Source organism: Eumetopias jubatus, unplaced genomic scaffold (genome assembly GCF_037043125.1).
Source record: "Eumetopias jubatus isolate StellerSeaLion01/CBP00866 unplaced genomic scaffold, mEumJub1_p1.0 scaffold_10, whole genome shotgun sequence".
In the NCBI taxonomy this organism is placed as follows: Eukaryota; Metazoa; Chordata; class Mammalia; order Carnivora; family Otariidae; genus Eumetopias; species Eumetopias jubatus.
The window spans coordinates 60,761,785-60,782,447 of NW_028274816.1; the positions used below are offsets into that span (position 1 = coordinate 60,761,785).

Sequence of the window (20,663 nt, forward strand, 5' to 3'; positions counted from 1 at the left end):
ACCCAGCAGCCATCCCACAGAGATTCCCGTTCACAATACAAATAATTTAGGTGCTCCGTCAGGGGAAGCATAGAAGAATCAGCCACTTAGCATGCTGAGCACTTGAATTTAGCCAGGCTAAATCCAGAGAAAACCAAGACAGGAAATACCATCCACCATCTCCAGCGTGACACCTGAAGGAGCAAGATCACTCAAATTAGCACATTCATTCACAGCTAAATCCTCTGAGGTAGTGCTGAGCATTTCAACCCACTAGGATGGAAAATTGCCATCACAATGGGAAAAAAGTGATGGAGAACCACCATTCAACAATTTGGTAGGAGTCATGTTTAATACACATGGATGACCTATTTGCAAGTATCTAAATAAAATGAAAATGATACTAAGGACAATTTTAATGCTCAAGTAGCATAAATGAGGAAACTTTGAAATACGTAATTTGTATAATAAGCACCCACTGTGAGAGAGACAACGATTAAACTAAACAAAGTGGGATACATATTTTGACTGTTATTAGAAGCATTTAAAGGAACCACTGACAAGACAGTAACCACACAGGAAACAACTAAGGGTCCTTCTGAAATAATGACAACTGAGGTCAAAAATCTCAACTCCTGTAGAAGTACTTCCTATTATTCCACTTTCTTTATATACTTTAAATAGGATGTCAGGAAATGATGCATTAAAATAAAACCCTCTGTCAGAAAACAAGAATTCTTGCCCCCTCAAAGATCCTTCTAGCTGGACTAAGAATCAAATTGACTTGAGCAGATTAACAAGAAACAATTAAATTAAATTGGTGTACATACAGGGAATCTGCAGAGACGTGAAAATTCCAAAGACTGTCAAGCAAGATAAGGTACAAATATCACCCTGAACTGAGGCAAAAGGGGTCAGGGCCTGGAGCTTCTGAGGAAAGGAAAATACTTCACAGGGTGTTAAGAAGAGCACATATTTGGTAATAGGATATTTGTCCTACCTTACAGATGGGTCACTGAGATAAACTTTGTCTCTGTTAATAACCCTTATTTGGGGAAAGACCCCCCAATTTAGATTCTACTGTGTGGTTAAGGGAGGGGGAAAAGATTCTCTTGAGCTGCAGGTTCTCAAGTACCTTCAACTCAAGTTGTCCACAGGACAAAGGGGCACATTCAGGGATTGGGGGGATGGAGAGGCTGTCCTGAACCCCTTAAGTCCCCTAGCTGAAACTTCCTTAGGAGTTTCACATATTAAAAGGTCACCTGATAAACTGTTTCTTATCATTGATCCAGCATTTTGACAATAGGTCAGTTGAGTCAAACTTGTATCAGGAGGCAATGATGCAGGTGTATTTTCAAAGTTAGCCCTGTGGCACAAGTAATGTAATTGATGAGGCATTTATATAAAAACAGAAGAACAACTATGCTTAATGATTAGATCAAATGTTAAGCCAGATTCTGACTCCTAAGGGCAGCCAGTTGAACAGACATCTAGATGTCAGACTTGAAGTAATTTCAGATAGAGTGAGGACAGGTAGTAACCACTTAACATATCTTCCTGGTTTATAGTTCAAAGGCACCTGGTAATATTTTTAGTGACCTATCAAACCACAGCCCTAAGATTGTCTATACATGACCTATTAGGATGATTGTGTTACATCAAGTCATTTCTATTAAGTTTCCAGAGCTTCAGGAAAAAAGGCAATTTTCATTCTCAAATGATTCCAAGTGAGAAACATGGGAGAAAAATCAAAATGTGAATTTGCGGATTGGGGGCCAAGGCATTGGACGACACTAGAAAAAACTCAGGATTTAATCCGCTTTATAATGAATAGTATTAAAATCTTTTATCTACAAAGATGTATTACTGAAACATATTTTTCTCTATAATCCCTCTCATTGTTACCAAACAACTCAGCCCGATGTGGGACCGGAACCCAGGACCCTGGGATCATGACCTGAGCCTAAGGTAGATGCTCAACTGACTGAGCCACTCAGGCACCCGGAAGTGAGCAGTCCTTAAACATTTTCTCACATTCTTTACATCTGTAAGGTTTCTCTCCAGGATGAATTCTGTGACATCCAGTAAGAGTTGAGCGCAATATAAAAACTGAGCTACAATCTTTACACATGTAGGGTTTCTCTCCAGTATGAATTCTGTGATGTTGTCAGTTAAAGGCCTTCCCACATTCTTTATATTTGTAAGGTTTCTCTTCAGTATGGACTGTCTTATTTATGTATAGTCTTGATAACTAAACATGGTCCCAGGTTCAATGCATCTGAACGTTTCCCCTCAAGAATTCTCTGACGATCACCAACATTGGAGGACTGCTTGAGTGCACTCTCCTATTGATTATACTCATAAGGATCCTCTCCCAGGGGCGCCTGGGTGGCTCAGTTGTTAAGCATCTGCCTTCGGCTCAGGTCATGATCCCAGGGTCCTGGGATCGAGCCCCGCATCGGGCTCCCTGCTCCGCGGGAAGCCTGCTTCTCCCTCTCCCACTCCCCCTGCTTGTTTTCCCTCTCTCACTGTCTCTCTCTCTCTGTCAAATAAATAATTTTTTTTAAAAAAAAAGATTCTCTCCCAAATGGATATTCTCATGTATAATAAGGTTAGAGCTTTGATAAAACACATCCCCACCTTTACTAGATTCATAATGGTTCTCTGGAAACTGAATCCTCACACATCTATTAACATGGAGGCCCTGGTTAAACGTCTTCTCTGATTCACTGCATTTAGCAATTCTGTCTCCATTGAAAATGCTCTGGTAATTTTGTAGGGTTGAGTCCTCTGTGAAGGACTTCTCAAATGGATTCCACTTAGCATTTGGTTCTTCATTTTTAAATCTCTGATTATCAGAAATATTTGACTGAAAGGTCAATCCAATCCTATTTTGAAATTGGTCCAAATCATTATTTTTAGCAAGGACTAGGTAACTATCCAGATTCTTCAAACTGTCTTTCCACAAAGAGTTATGTTTGAATACTTGGTTGGAGGTTTTGCTTACAGAAACATGCTTTGTAGATGCAGCTGACTAAAAAAGGGTGGTTTTCCAAAATGTTGTATATCCTTCACTTCTGGCAGTGAGATTCTTATTAAAGGCAGTTGTCTCAATTTGGATATGTCTTTCCTGATGTCTCTGATGCCCTTCACTCTCCCCATCATTGTCCCATTCTGTCAGTAAGTGTAACTTCTTTTTTTTTTTAAAGACTTTTATTTATTTATTTATTTATTTATTTATTTATTTATTTATTTATTTGAGAGAGAGAATGAGAGATAGCACGAGAGGGAAGAGGGTCAGAGGGAGAAGCAGACTCCCTGCTGAGCAGGAAGCCCGATGCGGGACTCGATCCCAGGACTCCAGGATCATGACCTGAGCCGAAGGCAGTTGCTTAACCAACTGAGCCACCCAGGTGCCCGTAAGTGTAACTTCTTAATAGCACTATTTTTAATCTACCCACTGATTCTTTTTGGAAAGAACCTTCTATACTTGGATTTGGCAGGAAGCTCTGGGTGTCATGTGAAGACATGGCTGAAAGACACCAAAAAGGAAAAAGCAAACTCATTCCACTTACACTTTCAGATGATATGATGACTTCTAATATACAGGCTTCAAATCAATCAGAGAAAGTCAGAAAGATGGCTGAGAAGGAATCATCAGGACTTCATTCCTCCATGGATATGTACCTTTGCACACAATGTACTGACCATGTATCCTAATAGATAATTCTGTGGTATTGTCATGTTGTAGAACAAATCACTTTCCTGTACTTCAAAGAATCAGGACAAGTACCACATGAGCACAAAATATTTAGAAAGAAGGAATTTTATGTTTTTAAACACTTTATTCCTGGGCACCTGGGTGGCTCAGTTTTTAAGTGTCTGCCTTCGGCTCAGGTCATGATCCCAGGGTCCTGGGATCGAGTCCCACATCGGGCTCCCTGCTCCGCAGGAAGCCTGCTTCTCCCTCTCCCACTCCCCCGGCTTGTGTTCCTGCTCTCGCTGTGTCTCTCTCTGTCAAATAAATAAATAAAATCTTAAAAAAAAAGACTTTATTCCTTTATTTGAGAGAGAGAGAGAGAGAGTGATAGCACGGGGGGTAGGAGGGGTAGAGGGAGAAGCAGACTCCCCACTGAGTGGGGAGCCACACATGGGGCTAGATCCAGGATCATGAACTGAGCCAAAGACAGATGCTTAACCAACTGAGCAACCCAGGTGTCCCAGAAAGAAGGAATTTGAAACGTAAAACTGGAATGAACACAACAGGATCTTCTGGAAATAGGAACATATCAACAATACGAAGAGATGGCTGTCAGAAAAGATCAACAAAATTGACAGCCCTTTAAATTAAATCAAGTAAGAATGAAAAAGACCAACTGAAATGAGAAATGAAGAAGTGAAAGCAGACACAATAGAACTGATACCATAGAAATAAAAGTAACTATAAGAGGAAAAAATAGATAATTATATGCCCACAAATTGATACCAAAAGACAACAATAAATTTCAGAAAATGTATAACTCATTTGGATTCCATCATGAAGAAATATAAAAAAAATCACACCATCTATAACTGCTGAGTAGATTGAAAGAGTAATGAAGAAACTCCCAAAAAGGAAATGTCTTGTGCCAGATGAATTCACTGGATAATTCCAAATGACACTTAAGGAGAAAGGACCTCAAATCTCCTCAAACATTTCCAAGGAGTGAAGATAAGAGAAATTATCAAAATACTGTCTCTGTGGTACCAGCATTAACATGTTATCAAAGGCAAGGGAAGACACTACAAGTAAAGGCAGCTACAAACTACTACCAGTTAGGAATATTCATGCAAAGTCCACAACAGAATACAGTGGAAGGAAATAGCAAAGAAAAATCTGAAATAAATAAAATAGAGAGCAGAATAAATAATACTGAAAGTAATGCCCAGTTTTACTAAAATAATAAACACAACTGGCAATGCTTTGACTGCATAAACAATTATATACTAACATATCAGATAACTAAGATAAAAACCCCACAAATAATTCCTAAAAATGTACAAGTTACTAAGACTGAATTATAAACCTTGAACCAAAGAAATGGGAAATCTTCTTAGACCAGTAACAAGAATGAAAGTTGAGTTTGGAATCAAAGCTCTCCAAGCACAGAAAAGCCCAAGACCTAGAATGTTACTACATTTAATGGACTCACTGAGTTCCCTAAATCAAATCCTGTGCTGCATGATTCTTCTCTCTCTTTTGTTCAGATTAAGTATTGTCCTTTATTTTGTCTTCAAGGTCACAAAGTCAGTCCTCTGTTTCTTCCAGCCTGCTGTTCACTGCAAGCCTCTTTCCAATCCCCTGTATTGCATTGTTAATCTGCTTGATTTATTTTTTTAACTACTTTCTCTCCGTGGTAAGGTTTTCACTATCCTTTTCTCAACCCTGAGAGTATCCTTACAATTTTGGCCTTAAATTCTCCATCAGGCATGTTACTGATAACTATTTCCCTTAGATCTCTGGCCATGGCTATATCTCGTTTCATTTGGGATGAATTCTTCTGTCTTGGCATTTGGTCTAAGTCTGCCTTCCTCTGTATGTTAGAAATGTCAGTGAGGTGTCCTGCTTTATCCTTCATACCAGTGGTCTGCAGAGGCTCTCCTTTCCTACTCTGGGCAATGTTTGCTCCCTGGACTAAATACGGGGAGTTTTAACTAGGTGTGCTCTGGTCTGCTTGTGAAATGAAACCTGACATCAACCCCACCAGAACTGAGGCCCTGCAGAAGTCTCTGCTCAGGAGATGTGATGGGGGCAGGGCCCACCCTGCTGGACCTGAGGCAAGCTGCCCTGAGAAGGGCAGTTCTACCAGAGCACGGGGGGGTGGGGCTTGGTGTAAGCAAGGCAGACAGTCAATGTCCTCAGTGAGTGGGGCTCTGTGTTTATGCTACAGGGCAGGAGAGGGAAATGGTGCCATCCAACTCCCGTGTTCTTGGAAACACATCTAACTGAATGTTTCCTCTCAGGGAAACACTCCTAGACTACTGAATAATCTCCCCAGTGTGTGCCCCTGGAATTCTTCAGATAAGTGTTTCTAGGTTGTCTGTCCTGAGGCTGTTTACCCACCTTTAGTCCAGAAGAGCACAGCGCCCTCTTTGCTCTAACCCAGCCAAGCAGGCTGACCATTAAAACTCCAGGCTTTAAGACATACTAGTTCCAAGAACTCATGAGAGTCAACCTCTCTTGTTGTCCAAGCCAATGGCTTTGGGGAAACCTTCTCCTTATGTGTTCCCCTGAGTGCTCCTTTGTCATGCCACTTTCCCTACAGCCACAGCTCCCTGTCTTCCATAGCACTCTCACTCTTCTCTTTCTAAACCATGTCTCCAATCTTTCTGCCATCCTTGATGTGGCCTCTTTTCTCCTTTTACTTGGGGAGTATGTTCTGTCAGTCTTCAAGTCCATTTCTGGGGTATTGAGGATGACTTCGTAGTTACCTAGTTGTGTGCCTGACGTGTGATGAGTCTCGGGTCCTCCTATTCCAAGGCCGTTTTCCTCTCGTGGGAATCCTTGTTGGTATAAAGCTGTGAAAACTCAAATTTTACAATGTTGGAGAATACAAACCCAACACATAAAAATTTGTTGTTTCTACATAAAAAAAGAACAACTCCAAAAATAGAGATATAATACATTTACAGTAACATCCCCCCAAATAAAATGCTTACAATTTAACATAATAGGAGAGATAAAATCTGGAATGATGAAAACTATAAAACATTGTTCAGGATTTGAAAGAAGAAATAAGCGGAAACACATCCATGTTCTTGCACTGGAATACTTAAAACTACTGATGTGTCAATAAAACTTAAAGTGGTCTACAGATTTAATGCAGTCTCTATGAAATTCCCAATGCCATTTTTGCAGAAAGATCAAAATCCACCCTAACTTTACATGGTTTGTCACAGGATAACACATACCCAGAAGAATCTGGAAAATGAACAGCACACTTCCTGATTTAAGGCACACTACAAATCCACAGTTATGAAAATAATGTACTACAGACATAAAAACAGGCATAGAATAATGGAAGAGTGAAGGTGAACTAGACATGTACTTCTCCAATATTAATGTGTACGACAATGAACTGAGAAATTGTTAAAATTCATATTCTGAATTGGATTTCTGGGTGGGCTCTGAGTTTCTCACAAGTGTGCAACTGATGTCAACATCTTTTGATTTCAGAGCCACACTTACAAATTCCAAAAATAAAAAATAAATAAATAAAATAAATCATGGATGGAGTGCCTAGGTAGCTCAGTCGGTTAAGCATCTGAATTCAGCTCAGGTCATGATCTCAGGGTCCTGGGACTGAGCTCCATGATGGACTCTGTGCATCACTAGAGACAGGAAAAGAAGGAGACAAATCACAGAAAAAGTCTACTCCAAGATCATGGTGATGTGAATCCATATCAAGAAATGACTTGTGCGAGCAAATGAAAAGAAAGCACAATACAATATTTTCATAATACATTTGTTAGCCATGTTGGGGAGAAAAAACAATATAAAACACTAGTCACTACAGAAATCACACAATAGGGGCACCTGGGTGGCACAGTCAGTTAAGCATCCAACTCTTGGTTTTCACTTGGGTCTGATCTTGGGTTGGTGGGATGGAGCCCTGCGTCAGGCTGCCCACTCAGCATAGAGTCTGTAAGAGTTTTTCTCTCCCTCTTCCTCTGCCTCTACCCCTCCACTCTTTCTGTCTCTCTAAAGTGAACGGATAAATTTTTTTTTAAGATTTTGTTTATTTGTCAGAGAGAGAGAGAGCTCACAGGGGGAGCAATAGGCAGAGGGAGAAGCAGGCTTCCTGCTTAGCAAGGAGCCCCATGTGGGATTCAATCCCAGGACCCTGGGACCATGACCTGAGTCGAAGGCAGATACTTAACAGACTGAGCCACCCAGGAGTCCCTGGGCAAATCTTTTAAAAAAGAAAAAAAGAAAGAACAGAAATCATACAACAAATTGATTTTTTTAAAGATTTTATTTATTTATTTGACAGAGAGAGACACAGTGAGAAAGGGAACACAAGCAGGGGGAGTGGGAGAGGGAGAAGCAGGTTTCCCGCTGAGCAGGGAGCCCGATGTGGGACTCGATCCCACGACCCTGGGACCATGACCTGAGCCGAAGGCAGATGCTTAACGACTGAGCCACTCAGGCACCCCACAACACATTGATTTTTAATACATTTCTAATTCAAATTTTAAAAATAATGATGTGTTTAGAGAAACACAAAGCATTCTATCTCTATGGTCTTGGTAGAAGAAAGTTTTCTAAAAACAATAAAAAACACTAACCATGAAGGTTGAAATGACAAAATTGATTAAAAGAAAATTAAGAACTTCTCTGTATCACAATCTCAAGAGATAGAAATAGAGGTAGAGCGAGAGAGGAGACAAAGGACTCATTCTCATAATATATACAGAAGTACAAAGACTCAAGGAAAAGATATCACAGCAGAAAAAATGGGCACAGTAACTAACTAGACAGTTTGACAAAGAGATTATCCAAATGTTAATGCCCAACTCCATAGTAACAGAGAGTAACACCACCAACAAAAAAGCCAGTAAGTCCATGACTTGGTAATGTCACATACCAACCAGGAGCCCAACATCAAAATCACATAAGCTACCAAGTTTTGGAAAGTATGTAGATAAGCCAGAAATCCCATGCACTGCTGGTGAATGTGAACATTGGTAGAGGTGTTTGGGGAAGGGTTTGGTAGTATCTATTAAAGTTGAACATATCTAGGGGCACCTGGGTGGCTCAGGTGGGAATATAATATAATACAATACAATACAATACATTTACAGTGACATCCCCCCAAATAAAATGCTTACAATTTAACATAATGATAGAGATAAAATCTGGAATGATGAAAATTTCGCGCTCTGTGGGAAGCCTGCTTCTCCCTCTCCCACTCCCCCTGCTCGTGTTCCCTCTCTCGCTGTATCTATTTCTGTCAAATGAATAAATAAAATCTTTTTTTAAAAAAATTGAACTTATCTAAACATATTTACCAAAAATTCATTCCCACATAAATAGCCAGAGGTTATGTGTGCATGTTCCACTAAAAGACAAATTACAGATTTTACATGACAGTCCTACAATGAGGACCAACCCCCTCCCATTAACAGGAGAATGATGCAATCACTTGACCTTCACACAATGAGCAAGGTAGGGAAGCATGAATTTATGAGCACTGGAATAAGAAAAGCAGAGTAGATCCTGCACAAGTAATACCCAGGTACACAGGACATTATTTGCATGGGGACATTCTCAGACCAAGATACATCCTCACTACTCCCCCCTTCCCCCCACCCCTGTCACCTTTCCAGACATTCTTAAGTATAAATACTCAGGGCTACTGCTTCCACATCCTCCCATATCACTCTAAGAAATGAATCATCTTTGCCTGTCTTTGCCAACAGGCCTTGGGTGTCATAGAAAGACACAAATAAAGAAAAAAATAAGTTATCACACTTACTACACTGACATGCATATGTGTTAAAATGCTCATGTGCAAAATAAATGCCCATCATAGCACCTCGGTGGAAGTAAGCAATAGGAAGCACCAGGACTTTCCTCTTCCATGGAGACAAAAATGGATCAAATTACTTTTTAGAGTGCTCCAGAAGCCAGTTAGGAAAACAAGCACCCCCAGGCAAGTACAAATGAAGAACCGTATCAGAAGTAAAGGAAAGTTTGTGACACTTGCCCACAACAGCTCCTCACCCTCCCTGACACTCCATGGCAACACTGTGAGAAAACTCTTACGTCTCCTCAGGAAAGTCACAAATGAGTGACCTGTATTTTCAGTGATCTGGCTTCTTGGCTGCTGCCCGAGGGACATGTTTCGGTCATGCCTGACATGGAAGGTGGAAGGAATGAGACCACCCTCTGGATGCATTCTAGTAGCTGCTCAGACCAAAGGTGAGCATTTGTTCAACCAATGGAGAGGCTACAGAGCTGAAGACAGAGAGAGGAAGGTATCATGGGTTCTAAAAGTAACCACACTTTGAAAACTGGGAAATTACAACAACTCAGACGTGACAAATGCCCAGAACATGTGTGACAGGCCCCAGAATTACCTTATTTGTGTTCCTCTGTACAATGCAAGACCATAATCCTGGGCCCAGAGGATTCTTTTTTTTTTTTTAAATCACAAATGTCAACAAAAGATAATAAGGTAGACAAAGAATCAGGAAACTGTTTCAATCAGAGGAATTAAATTAGTCTCCAAAACTGGCCCTGAATTAATAAAGAACTACTTACTGCCTGACAAAGAATTCAAATACCAATCATAAAAGTGCTCATGGAGGAAGAAGAAAAATAGATAACTAAATGTTATCAGGAAAATGATACATAACCAAAATGTAAACCCAAAGACACAGAAAATATGAGAGACAATCAACGAGAAATTGGGAGCTGAAGAGTACAATTACTGAAGTTAAAAACACACCAAGGAGTCACCCACAGACTTGATCAAGCAGAAGAAAGAATCAGACAACCTAATGACCCCTGGTTTGAAATTATCTGCTGAGAGGACCAAAGAAAAATGTGGAAAAGGCCAGCGTCTAGGGACGCATGGGACACCAACAAGTGGTCCCATATATACATTAATGGGACCCCAAAAGGAGAGAGTGAAAGGGGCCAGAGGGTTTAAATGAAGATCTAAGGGCTTGTACTTTCCACATATGTGGAAAAAGGAGATAAAGTCAAGAGGCTCAGGAAATTCAGAGTAGGATAAGTGTCAAGACATGAACACGGGGATTCATTATAATTAACCTATGAAAAAAGTCACAAGTGAAAAGAGAATTTTGAAACAGCATGACAAAAGCAACTCATCTTGTACAAGAGAGCTCCTACAAGATTATAATTGGGATTCTCAGCAGACTGATAGGAAGAACTGCATGGGACAGTGTATTCAAGTACTGAAAGATCAAAATATCCACCAAGAGTACTCTATCTGGGAAAACTGTTTTCCATGAAGGTAGAAATGAAGACTTTCCCACATAGGAACTGCTGTAAGTTTACCAGTAGACCTGTCCTACAAGAAATGTTAAAGGAAGGGCACCTGGGTGGCTCAGTTGGTTAAGCGACTGCCTTCGGCTCAGGTCATGATCCTGGAGTCCCAGCATCGGGTCCCGCATCAGGCTCCCTGCTCAGCGGGGAGTCTGTTTCTCCCTCTGACCCTCCCCCCTCTCATGTGCTCTCTCTCTCTCATTCTCTCTCTCAAGCAAATAAATAAAATCTTTAAAAAAAGATGTTAAAGGAAGTCCTTCTAGTATAAATTAAAAGACGGTAACTTTGTGACAACATAAAGCTTCCTGCTAATTATAAATATTTTCAAAATTATAGAAACCGGTAGTGTTATAATGAGGTAGCACAAGCTGCTTTTATTTCTTTTTTTTTCAAGATTTTATTTATTTATTTGAGAGAGAGAGAATGAGAGATAGAGAGCACAAGAGGGAAGAGGGTCAGAGGGAGAAGCAGACTCCCTGCTGAGCAGGGAGCCCGATGCAGGACTCGATCCCGGGACTCCAGGATCATGACCTGAGCCGAAGGCAGTCGCTCAACCAACTGAGCCACCCAGGCGCCCGCTGTTTTTATTTCTGTTACAAAATGTTTTTAAATCAAAGCATAATAATCATAAATGTAGATAATAAAGTAAACATAAAAGATAGAATTTGTGATATCAGAAACAAGGTACGTGCAGGAATGGACATAAGTAGAATAATTTTGTATACAATTGAGAATCTCAGTTTAAAATGGTTTTTGAAACATTCAGTTGTTTTAAGTTATCTGTGTGAAAGCACAATGAAAACACATATGGAACACACGAAAGTTAATACCACAGCACAATTAAGGATAAAATATAGTACCTAAACTTGATACGGAGGTAGGAAATGCTTCAAAATTACTTTCAATTCAAAAAGTGTTTCTCTTACGCAAGGAGAATATATATTCACTAATAGATAGATGATGAAATTGATTCTATTACTATGACAACTCACGTAGGTATGATACAACATATACTGACCACTAACCAAGGAAAGAAATACACAAGATGAGTCACAAAGTATGTATGGGTAATACTGATACAGACAAATACATACATAATTTTACTGGCAAAGGGCATCAGGTTGATACATATTTGAGGTAAATTCATGTTGTCTTAAAATCTACTGAGGTAAAAATTGTCATCCTATAATAATAAAATACACAGGTAAACGGAAACCACAACTACTTAATGTTGTGGGAAGTCCCAGACAATAGGAAGCACATGATTATGGAATTGCAAAACCCGAGTAAGACAAAATTTAATCCAAAAAAGTCTACACTGGGGCGCCTGGGTGGCTCAGTCATTAAGCGTCTACCTCCGGCTCAGGTCATGATCCCAGGGTCCTGGGATCTAGCCCTGCATCAGGCTCCCTGCTCAGCGGGAAGCCTGGTTCTCCCTCTCCCCCTGCTTGTATTTCCCCTCTCACTGTCTCTTTCTCTATCAAATAAATAAATAAAATCTTAAAAAAAAAAGCCTACATAAAATATAGATAAATTATTTAACAGGGAAACCACTATGTAACTGTATTTTGAAGCTGTGATTGTGACCCCATGAAAAACAAGCATTGAAATTGTTGGCATGTCTTCACTGACAGTCAAATTGTAAAAAGTACTCACTAAAATCAACCATAAAAAAGGCTAAAGAAAAATTTTATGAATAAGCACTTAAAAGACATTAAAAATGTATCATGTTATATAGTCCTCTTTTATGCAGAATGTAAAGCTATAATTCATTCTGTCGAACCAAGAAAACAAAATTGTTTCATTTCTATATAAACAAATACTGCTAACGTGTAAAATATATTGACAATACTTTATAAAAAAGTATTTGGATGAATTCAGGTACATTCTGAGGAAAGTAGAAGAAAAATCTAATGACTAATTTTCCCTGAAGTAAAATTACATTTATAAACAAAAGTTTTTCTTAAGTATGTGGATTGTATTAATTATCAACTTCACTTCTTTTAAAGCACATGCTCATGTCCTATCAGAACTCTGGATCTAAAAAATCAGAAATGGATCTAATCTACAACTAATTAGAAAGTGAAAACACACATGGCACAGTCATAAGAACTTCATATAAGATGAAACTATAAAATGATGCAATTATTAATAAATAAAGTAACAACTGAGACTATATTAAAGGCTACAGATTTCTAATTCTAAATGTTCTCGCTCCACTATGGCATTATTTAGGTAGGAATTCTAGGAAGCAAATAGGTACATTATATTATTTCACCATTGAGGAATGGAACACATAGAGTGAAAATTTCTAATATTAGTTCATAGGAAGTAAATTGAACTTTTGAAGAGAAATATAGGATTAGATTTTCTCATTTTAGGGAGCTACTTTGTGATCTGATGAAGTTACTGAATCGCAATTTTTTACAGTTAAGATTAAAGCCTCCATGACATTGGAAACATTAACCAGAAAACATGGAATGTCTGCCTCTAGTGTTCCCAGAATTTCTGCACCAAACCCCATATGCCCACCACTACCCTGACATATATCTCACACAAGGCAAAAGAGAACTTACAAAGGGCTTAACATTAAGATCCTCAAAATAAGGAGATTTCCCCTGAGCCCTCAAAGCAATGGAGAAGCTCTCAGATTATGGAGGCCCTCCCACTCCAAGGAGAATCTCCTGGCCCTCCCTGTGGATGTGATGGACCACCACGGGAGCTGAAGCAGAATCCTTAGAGAATGTAAGAGCTTGATAATGTTGGATAGCAGGTGTCCCTCTGTGAGAGGGAGGACCAACACCACTAGGCTTTTCTTTCTTTCTTTTTAAAGATTTTATTTTTATTTTGTTTATTTGACAGCGAGAGAGGGAACACAAGCAGGAGGAGTGGGAGAGGGAGAAGCAGGCTCCCCGCTGAGCAGGGAGCCCGATGCGGGGCTTGATCCCAGCACCCTGGGACCATGACCTGAGCGGAAGGCAGAAGCTTAACAACTGAGCCACCCGGGCGCCCCAACACTAGGCTTTTCACACTAATTTCCATTCGAGGAGAGCTACTTGAACCAAAGTTTAAGGTCTGTCTTCCTCCTTCACATTTGGTCCTCCCCTCTGTCATCTGCTTCAGTCATTCCCACCGACCTGGATGAAAGGCTACAGTCTCCTCTCTCATCACATCCCAGAGCTCCTTCTTTTGTTCCAAAAAGGAGACCAAGACTGGCTTTGATACAATGAGACTTATTAGAAAAAAGGAAAATGAGTATTGCTGGAGATTTTTTCAATCACTATTGTGCTCGGTAGAGAAGAGAGGTCATTATAGAATTCTAGGAGACTGAGCCACCAGGTGGCCCTCTCGCCATGTTTTATGGTGCAACTTGGTAAGTTTACTTTTTTTTTTTTTTTTTTTTGGTTTTGATTTATCTATTCATGAGAGACAGAGAGAGAGGCAGAGGGAGAAGCAGGCTCCCAAGAAGCAGGGAGGCCGTTGCGGGACTCGATCCCAGGACCCTGGGATCATGACCTGAGCCGAAGGCAGACGCTTAACGATCTGAGCCACCCAGGTGCCCAGCAACTTGGTAAGTTTTTTTTTTTTTTAAAGATTTATTTATTTATTTGAGACAGCGAGAATGAGAGAGAGAGAGCACATGAGAGGGGGGAGGGCCAGAGGGAGAAGCAGGCTCCTCGCCAAGCAGGGAGCCCGTTGCGGGACTCGATCCCAGGACTCCGGGATCATGACCTGAGCCGAAGGCAGTCGCCCAACCAACTGAGCCACCCAGGCGCCCAGCAACTTGGTAAGTTTATTGAAGTAGCACGGGGACAGAGAAAGAGCTACTACACTTTTGTTTTTTAAAGATTTTATTTATGTGAGAGAGACAGAGAGCACGTGCACAGCCATGAGTTGGGAGTGATGAGGGAGCAGAAGGCTAGCTGAGGACAAAGCAGAAGCTGACACCCTACACTGCTCCCCCCCCCCATACATGTGACATTCCTCAGGCACTCCTGGCCACCCTAAAGGAAACAGAAATGGTTAACTGGAGATCACAGTCCTGCAGGACAGGAGGCTCCTTCAGTTTACAAACGTCCTAGTGATTTCCAAGGAAGAAGCTTTCTCATCAATAGCCTAACTTCCAGGGACCCATAACTCAGTTTCTTGAAGCCCTAACATCATCCCCCGCTCCATAAAATTGAGGGAGGCTGAGGCAGAAGGAAATGTACATAAAATTGAATTTCTTCTAAACCTGAAGCTCGGTGACAAGGACATGTTATAGGAGGAATATAACATCCCTCCAGGAAACTCCCAACTGTCTTCATGTTAGTGCCTCATTAGAGGGAAAAACAGCGTTGGCTCAACAATAACCAGGTCTCCATTATCCTGAGAGTCTTCTTTAGCATATGACAGTCCTTCTGGACACCCCCTTTGACCTCACCTCCCCAGCTCCCAAGTATATAATCAGCCACACCTCACAAACCCAGAGCAGCTCTTTCTGCCCACAGGCCCTGTCCCATGCTTTAATAAAATCATCTTTTTGCACCAGAGACATCTTAAGAATTCTTTCTTGATCGTTGGCTCCGGATCTCACACCACAGAACCGCTTTCATATTCCAAAACTCCATCAGATGGAGGGGCAGAGGGAGAGGAAGAAGCAGACGCCCCGCTGAGCAAGGTGCCCACCCCAGGGCTTTATCCCAGGAACCTGAGATCCTGACCCACCAAAGTCAGACACTTAACTGACTGAGCCACTGAGGGATGAAAAGAGCTACACTTGTAATGTTTGAAGCTGGTGGTTACATGCTTAGCGCTCAAAGGGGTGGGCTCCTATAGGGAGCATTAGATCATAAATGTTTCCACAAATCTCCTTTCCTTTTTTTTTTTTTTTTTTTAAGATTACTATATTTGAGAGAGAGAGAGAGAGTGAGTGGAGGTTGGGGCAGAGGGACAGGGAGAGACCATCTCAAGTCTACTGTGCACTAAGCTGGTAGACGAGCTCTACAGGGCTCGATCCCATGACCTGATATCATAACCTGAGCCAAAAATCATTAAGCCAGGGGCTTAACCAACTGAGCCACCCAGGTGCCCCTCCTCAAATTTCTACTCCTAAAACTACTTTTGAAAAATGTCTATGGTGCTTTTCATTCAGTTCTGTTGGGAGAACAGAAGGCAAGCTGAGGACAAAGCAGAAGCTGATGCCCCACAACGCATCCCGCCATAGGGAGCCAGCACTCCTGGCTGCCCTAAAGCCAAGGAAAGGAAAAATAGTTAATTTGTAGAGATCACAATCCTGCAAGACCTGAGTCTGTCTCAGTTTACAAATGTCTTAGCAATTTACAAAAACAAAGCATTTCTACCAATGGCCTAGCTTCCAGAAGGAAATGCAGATACAATTAAATGTCCTTATAACCTGCAGCCCCTTGACAGATACCTGAGGCAGCCTGAGTGTAATGCTCCTCTGGGAAGTTCCCAACTATCTTCATGTTAATGCATTGCTAGAGGCAAAATAACCTTCACTTGACAATAGCAAGGCCCCCACTATCCTGTAAATCTTTTTTTTTTTTTAAAGACTTTATTTATTTATTTGACAGAGAGAGAGACAGCGAGAGAGGGAACACAAGCAGGGGGAGTGGCAGAGGGAGAAGCAGACTCCCCGCTGAGCAGGGAGCCCGACGCGGGGCTCGATCCCAGGACCCCGGGATCATGACCTGAGCCGAAGGCAGTCGCTTAACCAACTGAGCCACCCAGGCGCCCCATCTGTGAATCTTAACATATGAAAGATCTTTCTAGAAACCTCCCTTTTCCTTACCTCCCCCAACCCCGTAGTATATAATCAGCCACCCCTCACAACCTCAGGGCAGCAGCTCCTGCCCATGGGCCCTGTCCCCGGGCTTTAATAAACCACCATTTTACACCAAAGGCACCTCAAGAATTCTTTCTTGGTCATCGGCTACGGACTCCAGCCCACTGAAACTTACCCATATTCCAAAACCCCATCAGGTTTCATATTGATTATTGGTGGATGTACAGGAAGTCATGAGACCCTTTAATAATGAAGCAACCGGGGCGCCTGGGTAGCTCAGTTGGTTGAGCGACTGCCTTCGGCTCAGGTCATGATCCCGGGGTCCTGGGATGCAGTCCCACATCGGGTCCCCCCTGCTCTGCGGGGAGCCTGCTTCTCCCTCTCCCTCTGCCTGTCACTCCCCCTGCTGGTGCTCTGTCAAATAAATAAACTAAATCCTAAAAAAAAAAAAAAAAAAAAAGAATGTACCCAACCAGCACTTATTAGATCATTATCATAACTACGCATGCTGAAAGTCGGCCTTCTGGACTAAAAGGGAACATTTTTCTGTTTCTATGTCTCATCTTCTCACCAAGGAACAATTTTCTGTCCTTAAATTAATTTTATAGTTTTACTACGAATTCCAGTTTTACTTAAATTCGTTTGTTAACACATAGTGTACTAGTAGTTTCAGAATTTAGTATTCTTCACTTATGTACAACACCCAGTGCTCATCACAAGTGTCCTACTTAACCTATCACCCATCTTTTTTTTTTTATTTTTAAGATTTTATTTGACAGAGAGAGACACAGCAAGAGAGGGAACACAAGCAGGGGGAGTGGGAGAGGGAGAAGCAGGCTTCCCGCCGAGCAGGGAGCCCGATGCGGGGCTCGATCCCAGGACCCTGGGATCATGACCTGAACCGAAGGCAGACGCTCAACGACTGAGCCACCCAGGCACCCTATTTTTTTTTAAGATTTTATTTATTTGACAGAGAGAGACACAGCGAGAGAGGGAACACAAGCAGAGGGAGTGGGAGAGGGAGGAGCAGGCTTCCCGCGGAGCAGGGAGCCCGATGCGGGGCTCGATCCCCGGACCCTGGGATCATGACCTGAGCCGAAGGCAGACGCTCAACAACTGAGCCACCCAGGCGCCCCATCCTCTCACCCATTTCATCCACCCCCCCAACCCACTCACTATCCGCCAACCCTTAGTGTGTTCTCTAAAGAGTCTGTTTTGTGGTTTCCCTAGCTCTTCTTTCCCCTATGTGTTTCATTTCTTAAAATCCACATGAGTGAACTCATCAGGTATTTCCTTCTCTGACTTATGTCATTAGCATAATACACAAGCTCCATTCACATCATTGCAAATGGCAAGATTTCATTATTTTTTATAGCTGAGTAATATATCAGTGTATATATTTGTCCTTCAGTCTTTAAGGATGTTGAAGGATGAAGGGGTCACCTGTGTAACTTCTTTATGGTGACAGGAGTCGTAGACATTTCCCTACCTAAGGATTGAAATTGGTTACTCTCTGTGCCTACATGTAACTATTATAGAAGGCCATTGTCATAGAGTCCAGAGGGGATATTGGGATGAATTTGTTTTGAGTAGTAAGCATCAGCTGTTGGCTGGGTGAAGGAACAGGACCTGCTTAGATATATCTCAACAGGAGGGAACAAAGCACAAGAGAGAACATGTTAGAATTAATAATACAATGAAAAATCAGAAAAGGCATGAGAAGCCCCATTGGGATGACCATAGTCCACCTACCCACCGGGAATTTAAACAATCAGTAACTGACAAAGTAGAGAGAGAGAGAAATAAAGAAACGGATGCTTAACGGCACAGAACAGAACTCATGGTTACCAGGGGAAAGTGGGTGAGGGGAAGGGTTAAAGAGGGTTTGGGGATTAAGGAGCGCATCTGTCCTGATGAGTAAGGGGTGAGGTATAGAACTGTCAAATCACTATACTGTACACCTGAAACTAAGAAAACTTTATGTTAACTAACTAGAATTAAAACAAAGTATTATAAAGTCAGAGACCCCGGGTGGCTCAGTTGGTTAGTTGGCTGACTCTTGATCGGACTGAGGTCAAGATCACAGGGTCATGAGATGGAGCCCCAGGTTACCCTCTGCGCCCTGGGTGGAGTCTGCTTTAGATTCTCTCCCTCTCGCTTTGCCATTCCCCTCCCCAAACACCACCAGTCACAGGTGTGCTTTCTTTCTCATAAAATAAAACAATTGCTTTTTAAAAATTCTTTTAACAGTATAAAATAAAATGTAGAATTAAACTGTCATGAACCAAAAAGGAAAAAAATTAATTAAAAAGTTACAGGGACTGTGCATATCAAAACGCATTAAAAGACTATGAAGAAAAAAGTGCAAAGCTTCCTGAGTATGGTGCTTTCAGTCTACAGTGGGAGAAATAAGGCATCTGATTGGGAAGACCTCTGTTGTTAAATAACTTGGCAGGTGAAGACCCAGAGAAATTTGTTACTTGGTTTGAGTTTCCTCATAACCTCATTCTGGTGAGGACGAGTCCTCTTCTGGTTGTAATAAGTCATAGAATCTGAGAGGGTTTGTGGTTCTGCTTAAGTTCTTGTGTAGTTGAAGTTGTTTTTTGGCCAGCAATGGAAGTCACTGTTTCTGAGCTGCATCCCAACTTGCAGCCCAATAGGCTGCAAGTTAAAAGAATCACTTGGCATTCAGTTATGACTCTACTAATAGGAAAATGATTTTCTTTTGGAATACTGCATGGCCACAATTCACTTTAGTGTCAGAAGCACAGATTGCAGGTCTGTGGCACAGATGCATCTGTCTCCTAGAAATTTAAAATTCAGGGCGCCCTGGGTGGCTCGGTCGTTGGGCGTCTGCCTTTGGCTCAGGTCATGATCCCAGGGTCCTGGGATCGAGCCCCGCATCATCGGGCTCCCTGCTCCGCGGGAAGCCTGCTTCTCCCTCTCCCACTCCCCCTGCTTGTGTTCCCTCTCTCGCTGTCTCTCTCTCTGTCAAATAAATAAGTAAAATCTTTAAAAAAAAAAAAAAAGAAATTTAAAATTCTTCAGTGTGGCCCATTTAAATGCTTGATGCATTCTGCAGATGAGACTCTGAATGAATCCAAACACAAAAAGGACATTAGCTCCTCTCACTAGCGGGTGGCAGAGTCAACTTCAGCACCCAGCAGCCATCTCACAGGGATTCCCACTCATGATACAAATAATTCGGGTGCTGCATCAGGGGAAACACAGAAGAATCAGCCCCTTAGCATGCCGAGCACTTTCAATTTAGTCAGGCTAACTCCAGAGAACACCAAGACCCAAAATACAATCCACCATCTCCAGGGTGACACCTGAAGGAGAAAGATGACTCTAATTAGCACATTCAATCATAGCTAAAACATATGATGACATAAAAATTAAGATTAGTCATTGAGAGTTTCTGAATTTGGGGGGAATCAGGACAGGAGAAAACAAATATTTCCATTTGTTTGCAAAGGTATATTTTGTGCAAGTGCTGCAAGTCAGGTGATCTAAAACAAAGTTTCTTAAATCTGTAAAACACAAAATACTTTTTAAGGTTTTTTTCTTTACATTCTACTTAGTTAACATACAAAGTAACATTTTAGGTGTACAATAGTGATTGTACAATTCCATATAACATTTCATGGTCATCACAGGGGCAGTCCTTAATCCCCTTCACTTATTTAATGCATCCACCTACTCACATCCATTCTGGCAACCATCAGGTTGTTCTCTTAAGAGTCTGTTTCTTGGTTTGCTTCTCCATTTCTTTTTTCTTTCCCATTGCTCACTTGTTTTCTTTTTTGAATTACAAATATGAGTGAAATCAGGGGCGCC

General features: G+C 41.4%; 1 protein-coding gene across 1 annotated transcript in view; it reads right to left on the bottom strand.

Moving 5' to 3' along the window:
* Positions 1-2,146: 2,146 nt before the first annotated feature.
* The window catches only part of LOC148163282 (uncharacterized), a 41,883-nt gene continuing 23,366 nt past the window's right edge, over positions 2,147-20,663 (bottom strand). The window contains 1 exon segment of the mRNA XM_088027021.1: positions 2,147-2,211. Within this exon segment, the coding sequence (XP_087883147.1) occupies positions 2,147-2,211 (65 nt within the window).